Source organism: Anolis sagrei, chromosome 4, assembly GCF_037176765.1.
Source record: "Anolis sagrei isolate rAnoSag1 chromosome 4, rAnoSag1.mat, whole genome shotgun sequence".
Classification (NCBI taxonomy): domain Eukaryota; kingdom Metazoa; phylum Chordata; class Lepidosauria; order Squamata; family Dactyloidae; genus Anolis; species Anolis sagrei.
Window position 1 is genome coordinate 135,106,054 of NC_090024.1, and position 24,938 is coordinate 135,130,991.

Below are 24,938 nucleotides of genomic sequence, written 5' to 3' on the forward strand. Positions count from 1 at the left end.
AGCTCCCCACCACAACCACTCTTTTTAAACAGTTATTCAATTCTCCAATCTGATCACCACTTCTCCACAATAGATATTGTTTTCCCACCTGGCTTTTTCCAGCCATTCATTCTTCCATTTAATGTTCAGATTTGGCCAGCAATTTTTAACAAAATCTCACAATACTCATCCTTTTCCCAGCCTACTTACTTATCTCCAGTTCTCAGTTTATAGAAACATTTTTTTTAACTTCTCAAGTACTTCACACATCAATCCAATGTTGATTCACAAACAGTCATCTGGATCAAGGATTGTTTCTTCTTAAATAGTGCCTTAAATTCCATCTTCGGACCTTCTTTCAGTTCAGTTCTTCAGATCCCTTGTTGTATCAGATCCTGGTTTACTCACTTCCAATCTCCGTTGTTTTATTTCTCCCTAAATCACTTGATTCAGATCAGTTAATTTGGCTGATTGGTCTATAAAATCTCTTCTTACATCATGCATTTTTGTTTTTAGCCCAACATCTCTAAGAATTTTGGCAGTTGTCAAATTAATTCATAAAGAGAGAGAAAAGCCAGCTGCAGATGACCATCTTCAACCCTGGGTGTCAGTATTGCTTTCATCCAGCTGTCAATCTGGTTTATTATACTACTCAGTACTCTTTAACATGGAAGGTAACGTCCTCCATTCACTTTTTCTCTATCACTGATTAAATTGTTTTTAGTTCAGAAAAGATAAAGCCCCCCCATAAGTAATTAATCTTTTTTACCTTTCAAACCAGTCTTTCTAAACCATATTAAGTTTATTAATTTTAAGTTTCAACTGACTCTTCTGGTTTTTTTCAAACTTGGTTCACAAGCAATTTACTCAGTATTTAGATGTTGTAGAAGTATAGGTATAGGAAGTCAAAATGGCCTCATTGACCAGAAAGATTTCTTCATTGCAATTCATGGAATCAAAGTTGAATGTGAAATCCAGGGAGCAGGTTTTCCTGTCTTTGGTGGCTAAACGGGTAGGGTGTGTTTCTTCCATTCTCTTCCCGACAACATTAAATGTATCTCCAATGTGCAAGGAATATGAACCACTACTATATTAGCCTCTTGTCAATTATATATGCATTCTTTCTTTTTGCACAATTTTGTTCATTGTAAAGGTTTAAGTAATTCTTCTTTAAACCATTGTTAGTATTTTGCTTTTTTTTCATGTCAGGAGCGACTAGAGAAACTGCAAGTCACTTCTGGTGTGAGAGAATTGGACATCTGCAAGGACGTTGTCTAGGGGACACCCAGATGTTTTACCATCTTGTGGGAGGCTTCTCTCATGTCCCCGCATGGGAAGCTGGAGCTGACAGATGGGAGCTAAACCTGCTCCCTAGATTCAAACCACCAACCTTTTGGTCAAAAGTCCTGCCAGCACAAGGGTTTAACCCATTGTGCCACCGGGGACTCCAGTATTTTGCTGATAACTCACTATGTTCTGGTGTTTTTCCTATCTTTAATTTAATGATTGCTTTGCAACTTTCAGACAGCATAATATTTTTTCTTTTTGGCTTACCTGTCATGCTATGCTTTGTGATGTTGTCAGGTGTTTATTATAATTTTAGTTATGTATATCTTCAAATATTTAATAAAAATATTTTTTAAGAATTTTAAATAGTATTGACAGTAGTTCTGAGATTATATCTGCAAGTTCTGGTCAGGTAAACTAACAGCCAATCATCCTCTCTTGATGAGACTGGCCCACATTAGTACAGCATAGCTTAGTATGGATGAAAGATACAATTATGAACTCGAATATTAGCTATAAGGTATCATACTCAAAACAAGAGGTAGATGGGGACAAGACAACAATATTATTATCAACAACATATTAAAATGGAGTTGCGCCTTAGTTTTCTGCTTTCCAGGAAGCAGAATAGATTAAACTTGTTGCTTCTGGTCCTCAGACATCTGGTCCAGAAAGAATGATTGATTATGATATTTGCTGTGCCAGTAGGCAAGGTAACATGGTTGTTACTGAAAGCAGCTGAGAGGTCCAAGAAAATGAATGCTATTGCACTCTGCCATGCCTTCTCCTGGCAACAGTTTTCAAGATGTCCAAAGCTGCCAAAATCATGGAGGAATCTGGATCGAAATTATAAATTATAGAAAGGTATTTTTAGGTTAACGATTTGGTAGAATGCTCTTTTTGTAACTGCTGTTCATTAACAATGCAGTGGTTTAGGATATTTGCTTCTTCCCTTACTTGAATATAATTTTATTGCTATGTACAAAATAAAAAGATATACATATAGTGGATGGGTGTCTGTGATGCTTTAATTACAGGAGGACATATACAATAATAACATTTGGACTACATTTCACAGAATACTGACTGGAGCTGAATCGTGCAGCTAAATCACATCCACTATGAGCTGTAACTAGGTGGGGAACTTAAGTACTTCCTTTCCATCTGAAGGACTTCATCCTGCTCATATTCAGCTGCTTCTATAGGGTCTGGCTTCTGTGCAGCCATATCACTTTCAGTGACGTCTGGCTGTTCCTCTCACGTGGGCTCAGACTTCTTCCTCATCCTCATCTTGGCCCATGGTCATCTCTGGTGGAGAGAACTGTGAAAATATTTTTTTAATGTAACTAATCAAATCAATAAGGATTAAATCATCTAGTTTTTCATTGTAGCACTTCACTCATTCATTTATTTTGGACATAAAATATGCCTATTCCTACAATGCAATGTAAAGAAAACAATTAAAAGGAGAAAATAATCAGTAGAATAAATCACAGGAGTGGATCCTTCCCAGTAGTTTTAGGGGCCTTCAAATAACCTGTGAGATCCAAGGATCTAAAAGCCTATCCTAACACTAGCTCCAACCCCTAGTGAAAGAGTGAAATTTGCAAATGCTAAGCAAGGGGCTTTGAATGAAATTAACAGCAAAAGAGAAATATACCCTTTCTCTGTAGAAAAAGAGCAACATGGAAGAAAATGTTTTTAAGAAACAAGATGTGACATGTAGAGGTCGGCAGTTGTGTTCTGGTTAAGTTCAAAGGTTGTGGTTAAGCGCAGAGTCTGCAGGTACAAGAAGGTACTTTCCATCAAAAGGTCAAGGGAGGGGGCTGGAAAGAGAGTACTTTCCATGACAAAAAAATGTTCTTGTTTACTTGAGGTTATATATCGGTGGGCAAAAGCCAAGGGGACGCGGCAGTCACTTGAAGGGTAGCATCTGCGTATGCTGCCAGGCTGTCCATCTTCTTCATGAAGAAACTAAAATAAACCTTGTTTTTTGATCTTTTTTTGGGACTGTCTCCTTCCTTTCATGTTCCCATGATGTAGACCTAAGAAGACCCAATTTAGGGTCTCTAACACTAGAAGAGCTGTTCCCAAGTATGGACTAAATGCCGGAGTGGGTTCATGGCCCCCTGATGTCAGAGCCCCTTGAAAAAGAAGTCCCAGTTGCATTGGGAGGTCAGCAAGGGCACCGCAGGGACTTGAACCCCGTCCTGGAAGCCAGGAGCGCCAACCACCAGCGCCTTTTGCTTTTTTTTTTGTGGCAATGCAACAAGGGGAAAAGCAAAACCTGAGAGAACACAAGTGTGTTCTCTCAGGAAAAAGAAAACCTGTCAGAGTTAGGATTTCACAATGTTTTGGAGAGGTACTCTTTTTCCTGGCCAGGTATTATTATTATTACGATTACTACTGTTTCTCAGAATGAGACCCAAAACAGCTTAGGAGTAAAAAGCAATTAACATTAAAAACATGCATAACTAGGACTCCATTGCAATGTAAGCATTACAACAAACCAGCTTAACCACAATTAAATGAAACAAAACTTTTCAAGTAAAACTTCCAGTGTCCCACATTCAAAACTGTTTATTCTAACTATTTCAGAATATTTAGGTATTGCTTATGAAGAAACATGTGCCTGTCCTCCTATCCAAAATATTAGTTATCTATACAAATTCAAAAGCATGGCTAATATTCCTTCCAAGGTAGAAGTTATGAGCAAAAGAAGCTGATTGCTATATATAGTTTTTTTAAAGTGCTATTTTTAAACATATTACCCTGTGAACAGCAGCACTGACCAGCATTTGATCTCAGTGAAAATTCAATGCTTCCTCTTCTCTGCTTAGAAATTTGAAATTAGAGACAAAATCAGCTAGATCCATCTTTGAAGGTGATATAAAGGTGAGCTGTCACAGATATTTATGCTGTAAACCAGAATTTAACCAAAGCACAGAAAACGAGACCTCTGTTTCTTAAAATCAAATTCATGCATGGTATGAAACCAGAGGGAAAAATTACATTTTGTGGAGTTTCTTGTCCTGATCTCTGAAAAATAATCTCAAACACCCCACTCTGTCTCCAGCCCCAAACTACGAATCCCACAGACATAAACAGAGGAAGAGGAATGCAATGGTACTTACCGAGATGACTTCTGTGGCTGGCTGTGAATATAAGGTTGTTAGGCCTCAACAACTATTTGTTTTTTTTTTTCTTAAAAATTAAGACATGAGCACCTCCCATTCTAATCAAACCAGCATGTCAATTGCCAATCTTTTAAATTCAAATGTGGTTGGCCATGCAATATTCCAAAAAGAAGAATGTAACAAAACAGAAAGCCAACAGAAGGAAAAAAAATACCTTTTATTTGGCGGTCTGGGAGTTTCTTGCCCTGATATGTGAAAAATAGTCTCAAAACACATCATTCTGTCTCCATCCCCAAACCAGGAATCCCATAGAAATAAACATACAAATACATTTCCATATAGAGTAAGAGATGACTTACCGAGATGACTTCTGTGACGGGCTGTGAATAAAGGTTGTTAGGTCACAAGAACGATTTAAAATGTAGAAAAGGAAACCTTTCCACAAAAATATTCTGTCTTTGTACGGAAAGAGCAAAAAGGTGGCCCACCTGTATGGCTGTTCATTGAAATGGTGACTTCTTTGGATTCCGCCAAGATCAATGAAAAGCCACCCAGCCTTCTCAGATCCCCCAAAGAAAACCATTAGAAATCCAGATGTTATAAATATTCATTGTTCGCCAGTTCAAATTGTCACCCTAAAAACAGTCCATTCTAACCAAACCAGCACGTCAACTGCAAAACTTTTAAATTCAAACATGGTTATCCATGCAATATTCAAAAAGGAACAGTGTAACAAAACAAAGGGAGTCTTCAAAGGAAGGAAATATCCTTTATTTGCTATTCTAGGGGTTTCTTGTCCCGATATGTGAATAATAGTCTCAAAACACCCCACTATGTCTCCAGTCCCAAACCAGGAATCCCACAGAAATAAACAGATAAATACATTTCTATACAGAGAAAGAGGAATGCAACAGTACGGTACTTACCGAGATGACGTCGGAGGCTGGCTGTGAATAAAGCTTGTTAGGCCACAACAACTATTTCAAACATAGAAAAGTTAACCCTCCATAAAAACACTCTGACTTTGTACGGAAAGAACAAAAAGGTGCCCACTGTATTGTTGTTCATTGAACTCCTAGGGGTCCTCCACAGATTGCTGAAAAGCAACCCCAAAATACTATAACAACAACAACAACAACAACAACAACAACAACAGCTTTATCTATATCCCACCACTGCCTCCTGAAGAACTTGGGGCGACTCACAAAGCACTCAAAGGTGCAAAAGCACAAAATACAACAAGCTCATAAACAACAACACAAAAACAGTAACAACAACATAACATAATAAAACCCCACTGGTTAAAACCAATAAAATGCAACAGTAGCTACAGATATAAAACAACTGCAATCAGTATCAGTCTCATAAAGCACAAGGTGAAATAATCTCTTTGGTATTTCCCCAGCCCTTCCAGTTCCCCCCCCCCCCCAAAAAAAACCCCAATAGAAATCCAGAATAATGCTGCATTTACAAGAGAGAATGAAAGTATCTGAAAGAACGGGAACAATGCTCCCAACCAAAGACGCCAGAAAGATTCACAAAACAACAAGAGCACCCATTATTCCTTAAATATCAAAGCAGCAGCACCTCCTAATCTAACCAAGCTATCATGTAAACTGCAGAGAAGCTTTAAATTCAAACTTGGTTATCTGTGCAGGGTTTGAAAAAGAAGAGCATAACAAAACGAAGGGAAAACTAGAAACATTTTCTATCCAAATGGATCCAAATAACCATGGCTGTGCCATGTGTCAAAATGACTCACTGCGAAGGTCTCCTAAGATGAGACTACCGAGATTCAAAGGAGACGACATCTGCCAAAGGAGATTCAGCTCAGGACAGCGTCATGATCTGAGATATGCTTTCCTTTGGTTTCCACCAGATTTCCCTGCTGTTCATCTCTCCACTTTTTTTTGGAGGGGGAGATATGCTTAATGTTCATTCATCTATCTGTTCTCCCAATCTCTCTTCCAACTGCCTGACCAAAGCAGAAAGAAACCAGTATGAAACCAGAGGGACAGTCTCGCTCAATGGAATGGGCCGGATCCTTTCGCCATCATAAAGGAAAAAGGTAGTTCCTGGCCATAGGGCTCAATGCATGCAAACATGCTCCTTGTAAATCCTTGCTCACATAATAACAGACTGAGCATTTTTTAGCTGGACATCCAAGATTTAAAAAAGATTTCAAAATCTAAACATGTCCACTTGGATGGTTAAAGGGGGGGCATCCAAATATTGGCCAGGGTATTGACTGACCAGGCATCATCCAGACCAGTGTTTCCCAGACTTTGCTTGCCCAAAGCAGCTGGAGGATCAGATTTTGGGAAACACTGGTCCAGACTAACAGGGCCATGGATATGTCCACACCAGAATAACAGCAGATTGGTCACATAAACTGCTATGGTCCAATGCTATGGCACTATGTGATGTGTAGCTTTGTGAGATATTTACCCCTTTCTGTCCAAAAACTCTGATGCCACAACAAACTAGAAATCCCACATTTCCATAGGATGGAGTCATGGGAGATAAAGTGGTGTTAATCTGCTATAATTCTGCAGTGTGGATGGTCCCTTACGTCCATGGAAACCTTGATATCGCTAGGGAAGCTGGGGCCTTTCCATAAAAATGTTCCTTCTTGAAAAGCTTTAAGTCGCATTTGGGATGGATCTAGAGGTGTTAGCAGTCCCTCCCCACTAGATGGAAGTTGCCTTCCAGGTACATAGTAGAAACACTACTATCTGAGATCATAAAGGGCTTTATAGGTTTTATTGTGATATTGTTTTGCACTTATTATAGTTTTACACTATTATGAGAAACTGTCTTCAAAATGAAACACATCTTTAATTTCCCATAGCTCTTTTGACAACTATACTGTGCCAAAGTCTCTCTTGTCTCAGAACCATAATCTAAATTGTATTTTCCTATTAAAAAAACATTTCCTATTAATAAAATATTATCCAAATTTCAGCTATTTGGCCAGAAATGGAAAAGAATAGCACAGGATCATATTTTGGTAGATTTACATAAAACTCAAAGGAGTGGATTGACAATAAATCAGAGAAAGGAAAAATATTTCCTAGGCCTTCGAAGAGTACATTACAGTTATAGCCATTATACAGGATGTAAAAAATATTTTCTATTATATGGTAAAGATAAAGGTTTCCCCTGACATTAAGTCTAGTCGTGTCTGACTCTGGGAGGTGGTGCTCATCTGCATTTCTAAGACGAAGAGCCGGTGTTGTCTGTAGACACCTCCTAGGTCAGGGATTCTCAAACTAAGGCCCGGGGACTGGATATGGCCCTCCAAGGTCATTTACCTGGCTCTTGCTCAGGGTCAACCTAAGTCTGACAACTTGAAAGCATACAACAACAACAATCCTATCTCATCAGCCAAAAGCAGGCCCACACTTCCCATTGAAATACTAATAAGCTTATATTTGTTAAAATTATTATTCATTTTAATTATTGTATTGTTTTAAAGTGTTTTTTGCACTACAAATCAGATATGTGCAGCGTTCATAGAAATTAATTCATTTTTTTTTCAAATTATAATCCGGCCCTCCCAACAGTTTGAGGGACTGTGACCTGGCCCTCTCTTTAAAAAGTTTGCGGACCCCTGTCGTAGGTCATGTGGCCAACATGACTGCATGGAGTGCAATTACCTTCCCGCAGAAGCGGTACGCACATTTGCATGTTTTCAAACTGCTAGGTTGGCAAAAGCTGGGCCTAAGAGCAGGAGCTCACCCCACTTCCCGGATTCAAACCACCAACCTTTCAGCCAGCAAGTTCAGCAGCTCAGTGGTTTAACTCACTGTGCCACCAGGAGGCCCTTTTTATGTTATATATATTTAATATATATTCATTACAAAATTGATGAATTACAATTTGTAAAATACAAAAGAAGAAAAGGATTCGGTGACAGTATGATAGCTGCGTCCCACTGCCGCTAACGTTATGCTGCCTCCGCAACGGCGGTTGTGGATCAGGGAAGGGAACCACATGGTCAAGAGAGGGGGAGAAGTGAGAGCGGGCAGAATGAGAGCCGGGAAGGGGGGGGGGGAACAAAATTGGGAAGATAGTTCCTAGTTGCATTAGAAGGAAGGATGGAAAGGGGGAGGGGGGAGAAATACGAGGAGTGGTGCGAAATGATTCTAATCCAGTTTATTGAGCACTTTCGGAAAACGGAGCAGGCCGTGAGTTTTTGGCAACCATATTGAATTTGTGCCCAACGCCCTCCAGTTTGTGGACAGCGTGGATGTGGGCTGGGAACAACATTGAAGTGTTTAATAATATGTTGGGTCAGATTCCTGATTTCTATCCCGTTTACTGTCTTCTCAAACAATTTCTTAAACTCTTTATCATTTTCATTAAAGAACTGTGTTGCACTATCTGTGTACTCAAAGCTGCGTTGCGGAGACAGCATAACGCCAGCTATCATACTATCACCAAAGATTTTGTTGTTGTTCATTCGTTCAGTTGCTTCTGACTCTTCGTGACCTCATTGACCAGCCCACGCCAGAGCTCCCTGTCGGCTGTGGCCACCCCTAGCTCCTTCAAGGTCAAGCCAGTCACTTCAAGGATGCCATCCATCCATCTTGCCCTTGGTCGGCCCCTCTTCCTTTTTCCTTCCTTTTCCCTCAGCATCATTGTCTTCTCTAAGCATTCCTGTCTTCTCATGATGTGGCCAAAGTAATTCATCTTTGCCTCTACTACCTTTCCTTCCAATAAGCAGTCGGGCTTTATTTCCTGAAGTATTGTTGTTGTTGTTCATTCGTTCAGTCGTCTCCGACTCTTCGTGACCTCATGGACCAGCCTACGCCAGAGCTCCCTGTCGGCCGTTACCACCCCCAGCTCCCTCAAGGTCAGTCCAGTCACTTCAAGGATGCCATCCATCCATCTTGCCCTTGGTCGGCCCCTCTTCCTTTTGCCTTCCACTTTCCCCAGCATAATTGTCTTCTCTAGGCTTTCCTGTCTCCTCATGATGTGGCCAAAGTACTTCAACTTTGTCTCTAGTATCTTTCCCTCCAGTGAGCAGGAGGGCTTTATTTCCTGGAGGATGGACTGGTTGGATCTTCTCGCAGTCCAAGGCACTCTCAGCACTTTCCTCCAGCACCACGGCTCAAAAGCATCGATCTTCCTTCGCTCAGCCTTCCCTAAGGTCCAGCTCTCACATCCGTAGGTGACTACAGGGAATACCATGGCTTTGACTAGGCGGATCTTTCTTGCCAGTCTGATGTCTCTACTCTTCACTATTTTATCGAGACTGGACATTGTGCTCCTCCCAAGAAGTAAGCGTCTCCTGATTTCCTGGTTGCAGTTTGCGTCTGCAGTAATCTTTGCACCTAGAAATACAAAGTCTGTAATGGCCTCCACGTTTTCTCCTTCTATTTGCCAGTTATCAATCATTCTGGTTGCCATAATCTTGGTTTTTTATGTTTAACTGTGAAAGGGTTAACAGAACTTAGAAGTGTTGAAATTCTAAAATGCAAACCTAGAGAGGGGTTTGTGCCTCTCCTCTGGCCTGCAGAAGACCAGAAGCTAAGAGGAGATAATGTATCTAGATGACACAAGATACCCAGGGTGGGTTAAGAACGCCCAGGGAGTACCCAGGGTGGGTTAACACGCAAAATGCTTATCTGTAACAATAATGTGTGTGTTTACGTAGTTTGTAGAAGGTTAGCAGTGAAAGACACTGGAGTGGCAAAATATGAGAAAAACATGTTTTTGAATGGTTGATCCGATAAGAGAGGTGTGTGCCCATGACACAGTGAAAAGACATGTATATAAGGAGACTGAAATATCCAAATATCAGAGACAGCCTTTTTGAAGACACTGGTTTGTCTTGGTTGTTTCTCCCTGTGTGGCCACACTTGAAATAAAGAGATTTCTGCTTTACCTCTGGAGACTAGACTCTCTTCATTTTGCTGCCCTCTGTGACGGACTCAGCAAGGACCCCAAGCAGGGGGTCCCCTACATTTCTGGAGGTTCCGCCGAGATATAGCAGAGGTGCCGCTTTGATGAGATTCTAGAGGTTGTTGGCAACCCATTCCTGAAGGCGAAGGCTGCCCAATTGGGATGTATCAACAGAGGTCGAGAAGGGATCCCAAAACAACAGACCGATCCTTTTGTTCATCTTTGTTGGGTGCCCTCGTCAGCAGGAACGCTCCACTTGAGAGGAAAGTTGGAAATCTCGTCCCCAGGAACGTCAGGGAACGCAAGTCATCGTGACCAGGCGAGTAGAGGTTTTCTTGGGGAAAGGGAAAGTCTAGACTAGTAAACAGGCGCCAGAAGGGTGGAAGGTTGGAAAGTATTGTCTGTTCGGGAGTGTGATACAACTGAATGGGCACCACCCTTAGGAAAATGGGGCAAAAAGGGAGTAAGAAATGCTCAAGCCCATTGGAATGTATGGTTAAGAATTTCTCTAAGTTTAGGCAACAGATGCCAGGATGTAACAATGCCCAGAAATTGCAATTTCTGTGTCAGGTGGAATGGCCGAAATTTAATTTAAATCCCAGATGGCCAGAAACCGGAACTTATGATTTGAAAATAATAAGGCAATGCCTTCGTTACATAGCTGCCAACCATCTAGAAGAAGAAAGTTTTATCATGGCAGCGAGAATGTATGTAAGGTTTTAACCGAAGGAAAGGCAGGATGAATTGAATACAGAAAGGGACCATATGTGTCATAAGTACTTTTAAAAACATTAGATAGGTTCTGCTTTTAGTGAGACAGGTTGCATTAGGCACTTTCAGAGAAAAAATAGACACAGACTCCAGTACTTCCACCCGCCATGCTCTGCTCCATGGGAAGGACAGAGGTTGTGTATTCAGAGAGTGTCAGATATGCTATGGAAAAGCATCATTCTGGACACTTTGGGGCTTCTTTCTCAAGGGAAAAGGAAGAAGTGCGCTTTTGGAGTCTTAGATTTTGTGCAGGGAGTCAGGTTCTGCTGTATGGAAAACAGAGGTCTGGTCCTTGGCATTGTGCTTAGGGAAAGAAGTTTTGGCATTTCAGTGTTTTGAAGTTATGGCATTATGGAAGTTATGGAACTGTGCATTGGCAGGCTGCAGGAAAGCAGGGTCTGGCCTTACAGGTGCTTCTCCAAGGAGGGAGAAAAGGATATGGTAATATTTGGATGCATGTGGATGAATGCGTGTACATATGTGTGAATGTTGAGTGAAAATGTAATTCCCCTATGTTTAATGTATTGTCGAAGGCTTTCATGGCTGGAATCACTAGGTTCTTGTGGTTTTTTTCGGGCTATAGAGCCATGTTCTAGAGGCATTTCTCCTGACGTTTCGCCTGCATCTATGGCAAGCATCCTCAGAGGTGTGAGGTCTGTTGGAATTAGGACAATGGGTTTATATATCTGTGGAATGGCTGGGGTGGAGCAAGGAGCTCTTCCCTGTTGCAGTTAGATGTGAATGTTTAGCTGATCACCTTCATTAGCATTAGAAGGCCTGCCTGAGCCTGGGAAAATCTGTTGCTGGGAGGTGTTAATCTGTGCCTGGTTTTTTTCCCTCTCTGTTGTTTAGCTGTTATAATTTTAGAGTTTTTTTAATACTGGTAGCCAGATTTTGTTCATTTTCATGGTCTCTTCCTTTCTGTTGAAATTGTCCACATGCTTGTAGTCTGTGTAGTCTGACATGGTGGTTGTTGGTGTGGTCCAGCATTTCTGTGTTCTCAAATAATATGCTGTGTCCAGGCTGGTTCATCAGGTGCTCTGCTATGGCTGACTTCTCTGGTTGAAGTAGTCTGCGGTGCCTTTCATGTTCCTTGATTCGTGTCTGGGCAATGCTGCGTTTGGTGGTCCCTATGTAGACTTGTCCACAGCTGCATGGTATACGGTAGACTCCTGCAGAGGTGAGAGGATCCCTCTTGTCCTTTGCTGAACGTAGCATTCGTTGGATTTTCTTGGTGGGTTTGTAGATTGTTTGTATGTTGTGTTTCCTCATCAGCTTCCCTATGCGATCAGTGGTTCCCTTGATGTATGGCAGGAACACTTTTCCTCTGGGTGGATCTTCACCTTTACTCTCGTGGCTTGTTCTTGGTCTTGCCGCTCTTCTGATGTCTGAGGTGGAGTATCCATTGGCCTGGAGAGCCCAGTTGAGGTGGTTCAGTTCATCTTGGAGGAGGTGGGCTTCGCAGATTCTTTTTGCACGGTCTGCCAAGGCTTTGATGGTGCTTCTTTTTTGACTTGGGTAATGGTTGGAGTTTTTATGTGGATATCTATCTGTGTGTGTGGGTTTTCTGTAGACGGTGTGACCCAATTGTTGATCTGGTTTGCGGATGATTAGGACATCTAGAAAAGGCAGTTTTCCTTCCTTTTCTTTTTCCATGGTGAACTGGATGTTTGGGTGGATGCTGTTAAGATGGTCCAGGAACCCGTTTGAGTTCTTCTTCTCTATGGCTCCAAATGGTGAAGGTGTCATCCACATATCTGAACCATATTGTGGGCTTTTTGGTTGCTGTCTCCAGGGCTTGTTTTTCAAAGTGTTCCATGTAGAAGTTAGCTATGACCGGGCTGAGAGGGCTCCCTATAGCTACTCCATCTTTCTGTTCGTAGAATTCATTGTCCCACTGAAAGTAACTGGTGGTGAGGCAATGGTGAAACAGAGCCGTGATGTCTTTTGGGAACCTCTGGTTTGTTTGTTAACCAATGTAATTGTGAATCCAATGTAGTTACATAGAATCTGTATGTCTGTATGTCCAATGTCCAATGTCATTCTTTGTCTAAATGTTTTCTGTAATCTTATATACCTTCTCACACTGGAAATTGCACTAAAAAGAACCTATGCTTTAAAATCATTGAAAAGTCATTCATGACATATGTAATTTTAGATTTTATTTAGTCTCACTCTTATTGATGATACTTTTCATAAAGTGTTTGCAGTTTTGAGCAGAAGATCCTCATCCTTATTGATTACAGGCTAATGATAAACAGAAGTGGGTTCATCCGAACCAGGAAAAACTTGGAAAGCTGTGCAAGTTAATTAACAGTTTTATTTGGTTTCTAAACAGGAATGCAACTGGCCACCAATTAAAAGGATGCAAAGCTTATGAAAAGAAATTGCAATTGGACTATTAATTGGAACAGTAAATATATGTATTGTTTGTGTTTTATAGTTTTTAAGGAGTGCAATAATAATAATAATAATAATCAGAATTTGCTAAGATTGGTTTACATGATTGGTAAAGAACAATTGCTCTAACACAAATGAAAGCAATATATGGTATAAAGTGTAAGATTTATTGTATAAAGGGTATAGAAAAAATAAGGATGAAATGATGTTTTGAATCAGATCAACCAAGTGATAGAAGGAAAGACACAGAATACAACGGATGAAGAATATTGAGCTTCAAATAGAGAAGTACAGCTTTGGTATATGGGATTACTGCCGGATTGCAATTAAGTATATTTGACCAGCTGAATCATTCCTTGGTTGCTTTAATGAAAGCTAAAAATGAAACCTTACAACAAATAAGTAAGTCTATGAGTTGTTTGACTATGGAAATAAATTTGAGAGATTGGAGAGAAAAATGTTGATGTTAATAATGGGAGGACACTCAGAAGCCTTCCTAGAATTAACAAAATTACATTATTGGTTAAGAACAGATTATAAAGGATGGAGTAAGCTTGTCAAATATTCTTGGGAAGATGATATACTAAGATTGAAACTGGAAACCTTGGGGAAAAGGTCAATATTGGAAAAAATTTGGTTTGTGATATAGTTCCTATGCCTATGCATGTGGGAAAATGGTTCTGGGTTCCATATTTGTTATCCAAGAAAACCATATGCACAAGGTCCAAATATACAAATTTGAATGAAATAATTGATATTGATAGATGCAATAAATGGGATATGTATGTCCTTTAACAGTAAAACAAGTTGAACCATGTGCATTGGAAATGGCAGATGCAATCTGCAGGTTACAAAAGCTAAAGCCCAAAACCATGGTATATGACAATGGAATGTAATGCCTATGTGCTATATCACCTAATGATTTATATTGGTGGAAACACAGAACACCACTGGTATGATATCTTTATAGGATACATCTAATAGTATGGATAGGGATACTTATATTGCTGCCAATCATTTGGATCTTATGGCCTCTTAGACGAATGACAGGATTGACAAATCGATTATCTATATTTGAAAACAAGTTAACGTGTTTAGAAACACAATTATGAACTATGATGTTTGATTAATCATACAAGTTCAATATTAACCTAAACATATATACTCTACACTTAATCAAGTTTGATTATAAGTATAACCAACACTGAATTGCTTATCATGTATGGATCATGTATGTGATACGATAAATTAGCATTTATGTATCAAGGGGAGGAATATGTGAGGAATGAATGTTTGAATGCATGGAAAAGAGAAGAAACAGGCCTGAAGAAAAACCAACGTGGAGTTCTCACAAGGCATAATATGGGACGAACTTGGCAGTCGAAGCGAGGAGACAGTAAGGCATAACTGAACAACAATGGACAATGAGGTATGCGGCCGAGCATGTAAGGAGTGCAGGAGGTACCCCATAAGTCATGAGGCCTGAAATGCAAATGTCTTGAACTTTGGAGAGAACAAAGACATATTGTCCTTTAGTAAGAGGACAGAGCAACCTGACTGTTGAAATGAAGAAAAATGGATTTTGGCCTATAAATGCAGGGGACCCCTGACAATCTCCATGCTTCCTGAACTGCAGCAATGGAGCGTCCACGCTTCCTCAGAAAAGACTGATCATCTTCGCCGGAGGAGGCCTGTGTGTGCATGAGTATGAATGAATGTGTGTGTGCACGAGAGCTCTCCTTGATGTGATTCTGATATGATTCTATGACTTGGGCTGTAGCATCCTGATGCCATACCTGTGCCAAGAAGAAACTTGTGTGACTCTAAATACTACAGTTGCCGTTAGTACACATTTAGGACATTACCCCACCTGTGAGAAGATTGTTGCTTTTGTACAATCTATCTACTCCCCAACAGGTGAAAGTTGGTGGAATTGGCTAACCTCAGGGTTACCAGATTTCGGATGGCTAAAGGGATTGTTCCTGGGTATAGTCCTGTTGATTATTGTATTTTTTATAATTGTGATGTGTTTTCCCATCATCATGAAGATGTGTTATAAGTTTGTGCCTCTCCTCTGGCCTGCAGAAGACCAGAAGCTAAGAGGAGATAATGTATCTAGATGACACAAGATACCCAGGGTGGGTTAAGAACGCCCAGGGAGTACCCAGGGTGGGTTAACACGCAAAATGCTTATCTGTAACAATAATGTGTGTGTTTACGTAGTTTGTAGAAGGTTAGCAGTGAAAGACACTGGAGTGGCAAAATATGAGAAAAACATGTTTTTGAATGGTTGATCCGATAAGAGAGGTGTGTGCCCATGACACAGTGAAAAGACATGTATATAAGGAGACTGAAATATCCAAATATCAGAGACAGCCTTTTTGAAGACACTGGTTTGTCTTGGTTGTTTCTCCCTGTGTGGCCACACTTGAAATAAAGAGATTTCTGCTTTACCTCTGGAGACTAGACTCTCTTCATTTTGCTGCCCTCTGTGACGGACTCAGCAAGGACCCCAAGCAGGGGGTCCCCTACAACTGCAACCCAGCTTTTGCACTTTTTTTCACTGTGATTACAAGGCTCCTCAGCTCCTCCTCACTTTCGGCCATCAAAGTGGTACAGGGTGAGGCAGCATAACTTCCTTTTTTAAAATGCGCACCATTCAGTCGGTGGAAGCACTAGTGGAGCACTAGTGGAGCACTAGTGGTCTCGTTTGAGAGGCGGGAGTATAAAGTTTTGTCCTGACACAGTTCAGTCGCCATCATGCGTTGGAACAGTGAGGAGCGTGCTTTTGCCGTTAAGGCCTACTTTTCGAGCGGATTTGGAGTGGCCGGGCTGCTCTCCAGATTTGACCCCTTGTGATTTTTTTCTATGAGGTTTTTGAAATCCTGTGTTTATGTGAACTATCCAAGGACCCTACAAGATTTGAAGACCAACACCAGGAAGAAATTGCCAACGTAACGCCTGCTATGCTGGCAAGAGTCATGACAAATGCTAGAAATTGGTTTACTCAGTGTATGAAGAATGGAGAATGGGGGACGTCACCTACCTAATTTGATCTTCAAAACTACGTAAAACAAAACCTTAGGTATGCACCTACATTATAAAAAAAAAATCTGATTCATACAATGGGTTTTATTAAGTTTTTAAAAAAGGAAGTTATGCTGCCTCACCCTGTGCAAAGTCTGTCACTGCCTCCACGTTTTCTCATTCTATTTATTTATTATTTATTATTTATTATTTGAACTTATATGCCGTCACTCCCCTGGGGCTCAGAGCAGCTTACAAGAATGGCTAAAATCTAACAAAATTTATGTTGATAATGGACAAAATAACTGTATTGTTAAGAGGAGAAATGCTAGACAACTTCGTTAATGAATGGCAACCAATGATTCAACACCTTAATGTAAAGTTAAATTAAAAATGTATATAGAGGATCCTATAAGACTGTAGACAAGGAAGAAGTGGATGCAAAGTAAGAATCTATGATATCTTTTTATGTAATATTTAGATAGTAGACTGTGACCCCTTAATAGAAATATACTATGAGATAAAGGAATATAGAACATTAATAGATGGCGAGTATTGCACTGTATGCAACAAACATTTGCAAATGTATGTTTTCTTAAATAAAATTAAATAAAAATGGAAAAAAAATCTAACAAAATTTAAAAGCAATTTAAAACAATTTAAAAACAGCAATATCAAACATTAAAAGCCTGTCGAAATAGGTATGTCTTACATGCCCTGCGGAAAGCTGGTAAGTCCCACAAGGCACGGACTTCAGGTGGCAGAGTATTCCAGAGTGATGGTGCCACTGCTGTGAAGTCTCTGCGTCTGGTTGCTGTTAGATGCAAGGTCTTGACACTGGGGACTTCCAATAGATCTTGGTCCTCAGAACGGAGGGATCTCTGGAGTTGGTAGGGGGTGAGGCGGTCCCTCAGGTACATCGGCCCCAGACCATGCAAGGCCTTAAAAATGAATACCATCACTTTGAAAGTGATCTGGTGCTCAATTGGTAACCAATGCAGCTGTAGTAAGATTGGTGTTATGTGGCATCTCATCGGAATTCCCGCAAGAAGCCGAGCAGCAGCATTTTGTACCAACTTGAGCTTCCGGATCACCGGCAGAGGAAGGCCAATGTAGAGGCCGTTACAGTAGTCCAGTCTTGAGATGACCGTGGCCTGGATCACCGTAGCTAGGTCGTCCCTGGACAGGTAGGGGGCCAGCCGTCTAGCCTGCCGCAGATGAAAAAATGCAGTTCTGCTAACAGCAGAGACCTGGGCCCCCATCGTCAGCAGAGGTTCCAAAAGGACTCCCAGACTCTTTACCAATGATGATGGGCCAGTTATCAATCATTCTGGTTGCCAGAATCTTGGTTTTTTTTTAATGTTTAGCTGCAACCCAGTTTTTGCACTTCCTTCTTTCACCTTGATTACAAGGCTCCTCAGCTCTTCGCTTTCGACCATCAAAGTGGTATCATCTGCATATCTAAGGTTGTTTATGTTTCTACCAGCAATTTTTACCCCAGCCTTACATTCATCAAGCCCTGCACATCACATGATGTGTTCTGAATACAAGTTTAATAGGTTGGGTGAGATTAATTGTATTAGATAGATTTAATATTTTAATCTTTTTTCATTCTTTTGCATTTTATCAATTGTAGTTGTAATTGATCCATTTTGTAATGAATATTTTGTAAATAAAAGCACTCCTGGTTTCCATTTCCCTATGCAGAGACTTGGGGAAGGTTTATTTAAACAAGGAGCCCCAACAATCAATGTCAACACTTCAGAAGCCCAAAGAAGGGATCCTGACGTAAAACGAAAAGAGACGAATGCTGACATTTGCCTGGGCCGCTGGTCAAATATCGCGAGAGTTTGCTGAGACTCGAGTAAGCACCCGCCCCCAAAAGGCGGGCGAGAGAGCGCACTCTCCTCTGTCACTGCCTGCGTAATGACGTAGGACGCTGTGGGCGGGGCTACGCGGCCCGTGGGGCGTCCGTTACTCGGGCGGGCGGGCGGCATGGCGAAGACGGTGGCCTACTTCTACGACCCTGATGTAGGCAACTTCCACTACGGTGCGTGCGCGCGCGCGGAGGCAGAGTGACGTTGGGCCTTTGAGGAGCGGGGGGGCTCCTGGCCGGAAAAGGCCCCCCGTGGCTTCTTAGGAAGAGAAACCATTCTTCCAGGAGGAGGGGCGGGGGGCTTCAAGAGGCTTCAAGAGGGAAACTTGTGGAAAGATATTTTCCTTACCGAGGTTTACTGTGTGCCCTCCCCACTCCCTGGATGCTGCACTTGGGTACCAAGGCCCTGAGGCGGAAGGCCTTGCCCTGGGAATGCTGCTGAATGTACTGAATGCACTTTGAGACCACTTTTAGGGTCTTTTTACAAGGTCTTGGGCCTTCTCTGCCCAAACTATGACTCCCAGGATGCCATATAATAATATAATGTAGTATAATATATTGTATATACATATAATATTTATAACTAGCTGTCCCCTGCCACGCGTTGCTGTGGCCCACATGGGAGTTCTGTGTGGGAAGTTCAACCCAATTCTATCGTTGGTGGGTTTCAGAATGCTCCGTGATTGAAGGTGAACTGTAAATCCCAGCAACTACAACTCCCAAATTTCAAGATTCTATTTTCCCCAAACTCCACCAGTGTTCACATTTGAGCATATTGAGTGTTCGTGTAGAGCAGTGGTTCTTAACCTTCCTAATGCCGTGACCCCTTAATACAGTCCCTCATGTTGTGGTGACCCCCAACCACAATATTGTTTTTGTTGCTCCTTCATAACAGTCATTTTCCTACTGTTATAAATCATAATGTAAATATCAGATATGCAAGATGTATTTTCATTCACTGGACCAAACTGGGCACCCACATGTAAATGCTAGTGGGGTTGGGGGAGGATTGATTTTGTAATTTGGGAGTTGTAGTTGCTGGGATTTATAGTTCACCTATAACCAAAGAGCATTCTGAACTCCACAAATGATGGATTTGAACCTAATTTGCCACACAGAACTCCCATGACCAACAGAAAACACTGGAAGGGTTTGGTGGGTATTGACCTTGAGTTTGGGAGTTGTAGTTCACCTATATCCAGAGAGCACTGTGGACTCACGCAATGGTGGATCTGGACCAAACTTGGCACAAATACTCAATATGCACAAATGTGAACACTGGTGGAGCCTGGGGAAAATAGACCTTGACTTTTGGGAGTTGTAGTTGCTGGGATTTATAGTTCATTACAAACAAAGAATATTCTGAACTCCACCAACGATAAAATTGGCTCAAACTTCCTATATGGAATCCCCATGACCATCAGAAAATACTGTGTTTTCTGATGGTCTTTGGTGACCCCTCTGACACCCCTTCGCGACCCCCTCAGGGGTTCCGACCCCCAGGTTGAGAAACACTGGTGTAGAGTTTGGTCCTGATCCATCATTGTTTGAGTCCACAGTGATCTCTGGATGTAGGTGAACTACAACTACAACTCCAAAACCAAAGGACACTGCCCACCAAACGCTTCCAGTATCTTCTGTTGGTTATGGAACTGTGTGCCAAGTTTGGTTCAATTCCATCGTTGGTGGTGTTCAGAATGCTCTTTGATTGTAGGTAAACTATACATCCCAGCAACTTATATTGCAATATAATGGTATAGTGCAATATAGTAATATATGCTGATATTGTACTATGCTAATAATATAATGTATGAAAATATATATTGTAAGCCGCTCTGAGTCCCCTTCGGGTGACATATAAATGCCATAAATAAATAAATAAACTACAACTCCCAAATGACAACATCAATTTTTTGAGTGAAGGACATAAATTGGGTTGTTAGGTCTATCATGTCCAAATTTGGTGTCAATTTCCCCAGTGGTTTATGAGTTCTGTGAATACCACAAACGAACATTACATTTTTATTTATATAGATATTTCTAGCCGTCCCCTGCCACGCGTTGCTGTGGTCCAGTCTGGTGATCTGGAAAATAAAGTCATGAGAAAGTGTTGGTTTCTAATATATGTAATTTCTTTATGCTTGTGGGTAAACAGTATTTCGTGATGTTTCTTTGTCAGTGTTGATGTGGAGAGTGTCTGGTTTGCCTACTCTGAAATATGCAGCATATCATAGTCCATCTTTAGGGGTCCCTTTCAAATCTATGAAGCTATATCTCTCTCTGTGTGTGAATAATATCTATCTATATCTATGGCCGAATGGCTCTTTGTCTGAAGGGCTTTGATTAGATTTCTTGCCCTGGTGAAGAGAGTTGGACTGGATGGCCTTAAGTATATTCTGTTGGTCATGGGGGTTCTGTGTGGGAAGTTTGTCCCGATTCTGTCATTTGTGGGGTTCAGAATGCTCTTTTATTGTAAAAGGTAAAGGTAGTCCCCTGACGTTAAGTCCAGTCATGTCTGACTCTGGGGTGTAGTGCTCATCTCCATTTCTAAGCCGAAGAGCCAGCATTGTCCGTAGACACCTCCAAGGTCATGTGGCCGGCATGACTGCACAGAGCGCCGTTACCTTCCTGCTGGAGCGGTACCTATTGATCTACTCACATTTGCATGTTTTCGAACTGCTAGGTTGGCAGAAGCTAGGGCTGACAGCGGAAGCTCACGCCGCTCCCCGGAATCGAACCTGCGACCTTTTGATCAACAAGCTCAGCAGCTCAGTGCTTTAACCCACTGCGCCACCGGGGGCTTTTATTGTAGGTGAACTATAAATCCCAGTAACTACAACTCCCAAATTTCATGATTCTATGTTCCCCAAACTCCACCAGTGTTTACATTTGAGCATATTGAGTATTCGTGTAGAGTTTGGTCCAGATCCACCATTGTTTGAGTCCACAGTGATCTCTGGATGTAAGTGAACTACAACTGCAAAACCAAAGGACACTGCCCACCAAACGCTTCCAGTATTTTCTGTTGGTTATGGAACTGTGTGCCAAGTTTGGTTCAACTCCATCGGTGGTGTTCAGAATGCTCTTTGATTGTAGGTAAACTATAAATCCTAGCAAATGACAACATCAGTTTTTTGAGTGAAGGACATAAATTGGGTTGTTAGATGTATCGTGTCCAAATTTGGTGTCAATTCCCCAAGTGGTTTTTGAGTTCTGTGAATACCACAAACAAACATTACATTTTTATTTATATAGATATTACTAGCCGTCCCCTGCCACGTGTTGCTGTGGCCCAGTCTGGTGATCTGGAAAATAAAATAATGGGAAAGGGTTGGTTTCTAATATATGTAATTTCTTTATGCTTGTGAGTAAACAGTATTTCGTGATGTTTCTTTGTCAGTGTTGATGTGGAGAGTGTCCGGTTTGCCTACTCTGAAATATGCAACATATCATAGTCCATCTTTAGGGGTCTCTTTTCAAATCTATGATGCTATATCTGTGTGTGTGTGTGTGAATAATTATCTATCTATCTATATCTATGGCCGGATGGCTCGTTGTCTGGAGGGCTTTGATTAGATTTTCTTGCCCTGGTGAAGAGAGTTGGACTGGATGGCCTTAAGTATTTTCTGTTGGTCATGGGGGTTCTTCGTGGGAAATTTGCCCCAATTCTGTCGTTTGTGGGGTTCAGAATGCTCTTTGATTGTAGGTGAACTATAAATCCCAGTAACTACAACTCCCAAATGTCAAGGTCTAGTTCCCCCAAACTCCATCTGTGTTCATATTTGGGCATATGGAATTTTTGTGCCAAGTTTGGTCCAGATCCTTCATTGTTTGAGTCCACAGTGTTCTCTGGATGTAGGTGAACTACAACTCCCAAACTCAAGGTCAATGCCCACCAAACCATTCTAGTGTTTTCTGCTGCTTATGGGAGTCCTGTGTGTCACCTTTAGATCAATTCCATCATTGGTGGAGTTCCGAATGCTCTTTGAATGTAGGTGAACTATAAATCCCAAGAACTACAGCTCCCAAATGAGAAAATAATTTGTTTTTGAGTGAAGGACATACATTGGGTTGTTAGGTGTATCCTGTCCAAACTTGGTGTCAATTCACCCACTGGTTTTTGAGTTCTGTTAATCCCACAAACGAACATTACATTTTTATTTTTATAGATACCTATAATATTTATAATATAATGTAATGCAATATAATGCTAATAATAATATATTATAGTTATATATTTATATTACATGTAATATTACTTATAATATTACAATATAATGGAATAGTACAATATAGTAATATTTAATACTGATATTGTACTATGCTAATAATTTAATATATTGCATGTATATATAGTAAGCCACTCTGAGTCCCCTTCGGGGTGAGAAGGGCGGTATATAAATGTCCTAAATAAAATAAATAAATAAATAGCCTTGAGCCACATCAATTAAAGTAGGGCCAGACTACCCATTCTATATTGCAGATATGCCCACTGACACCCTTGCTTTCTGATTACTTGATGCGCACGCATTTTTTGTTTCATAAGCAGCAGTATTATTATTATTATGTTTGTTTATTATGCGGCTTTTGGGGGAGATAGGGCAGGATATAAATAAATATTACTGGGTTTTTTTATATCCTGCTTTTTCGCTCCATACAGAAACTCAAAGCAGCTCACAACTTCAAATATACAACTATATATGTAGCATTTTAAGCATTCTAATGATTTGTATGATGTTTCAATGATGTGGAGAATTGTAATATAACATTCATTTTTTATGGTTTTCATCTCAGAGACTCAATTGTAAGCCCCTTCATCTCAACTTGTGATCTTGTTAATCAAGAGACTGTGTTTGCCTTCTATTACACTTGAGATCATCTGGGAAAGGTCCTTTTGGCAGAGCCATATACTCCTGAGATCTCAGCTTCAAGTCACTTGGAGCACACAGTTTAGCTCAGTGGCATCTAGTGTGCAGAGCCAGTGCTGAATAATGGTTTGAGTTCTAGGTTGTGACTTTGGAGATCAGGGTTCTTATTTCTGCTTGGCCATAGAAATCCACTCATGACCTTGAGTAAGCCTCGGAAAAATGCAAAAGCAAACCTCTGCACAAATCGGTCATCTTAGGGTCACCATACGTCAGAAAGATTTGAAGGCACAAACAATGATAAAATTACTTGAAGCAGAGTATTTTGCCTGGTGATACTTACTACAGCAAACCCAGATGAATAACCCGCCTTTTTTCCCAGAATAAGAATTAGGGTGTTAAAATAAGTACAATACAAATAAAACCACATAAAATATGATTATTAAAATAAGGTTAAGACCAAATTCTATATTGTAAAAATGACAGTGTGGCATGGTATTAAAATCCATTCTTTTAACCTTTTCAAACTCTGGCATTAACTTTTGTTATGGGCTTAACAAAGGAGTTCTGTTTGTAAATTTCCCTTTAAAATCTATTTCATGCATATTGTACTATGTGATAATCATCAGATAGCAATATTTTATAAATAATTGTAAACAGATTTAAAATATCCATAATCAATTAAAAGACATTTTAGCATTCTGAATTAACATAATTCATAGAACACTATCTGAAGAGCTAGTGCGAATGAGAACGGTTGAATGACTTTAAACAAGACAGGCATTTTTAGCAATTGGAATATTTAAGCTATATATTACTATATCCCCATCTTTTCTTCACATAGGTCTTGATGTCTCTCGTATTACTTCCCTCTTTGTGGGATATTTTCCTTTGTTGACCTGTTTTGTCAGCTGGATCCCTTTCAACTGACTTGTATTTTTGATGACTGGATGTTAATTTTATGCTCTTCTTCTTCTATCAGGAGCAGGACATCCTATGAAGCCCCATCGTTTGGCACTAACTCACAGTCTTGTGCTCCACTATGGACTCTATAAGAAAATGATTGTAAGTATTACATTTGCAGAGTTCAGCATAGCTCTGGTTTTAAGAAACTAATATTCTTTTTAAAATACTGTTTCCCATATTTTGCAGTGATATTCCAAATAATATGTATACACATTAGGCCTGCATATTACATGATGGATTTATTCTGGGATCCTTCACATAATACAATTTTCGCATAATATCTGGAATTCTTATTTAAGCTGGCAGTACACAGTCAAAAAATATTCATGCCTCTCAGTATATCTTTATTCATGCTGGTGACTAAAGATGCTGTATAGGGGTCTAGGGGAAAATAGTGGAATTACTCTTATAGTACTTTATTATTTGTCTATTATGGTGCAGCATTATGGTCCAGCAGATCCAGGAAGTCATAGTGATAACTTTGACAGCCTTCTGTATGAAACCTGTAGGAGACGTCATTTGTGGGTTTGGAGATATTTTTATCAGCTCAATTTCTACTTTTTATGTAATGACAATTGGATAAGGATTCCCCTGTTTTGGATGGGGAAAGGGGAAAAAAAGAGTTTTCAGTGATGGGTTGCTCTTGATGCACCTTTATGACCAATTGGAAGCCGAGTAACTGCTTGGTTTAGGCTAGTGTGCCAGTTGCACCCATTACTG

General features: G+C 40.5%; 1 protein-coding gene across 3 annotated transcripts in view; it reads left to right on the forward strand.

Annotated features, from left to right (window-relative positions):
• Positions 1–18,433: 18,433 nt before the first annotated feature.
• Positions 18,434–24,938, forward strand: part of HDAC3 (histone deacetylase 3) — a 31,949-nt gene continuing 25,444 nt past the window's right edge. For 2 of the 3 annotated variants that reach the window (XM_060774256.2, XM_060774255.2), the window contains exons 1-2: positions 18,434–18,561; positions 24,235–24,317. In XM_060774256.2, the coding sequence (XP_060630239.1) occupies positions 18,507–18,561; positions 24,235–24,317 (138 nt within the window). In that variant the 5' untranslated portion in view covers positions 18,434–18,506. Of the gene's footprint in view, positions 18,562–24,233; positions 24,318–24,938 lie in introns of those variants that run through there. The other variant, XM_060774257.2, reaches the window with a different exon arrangement.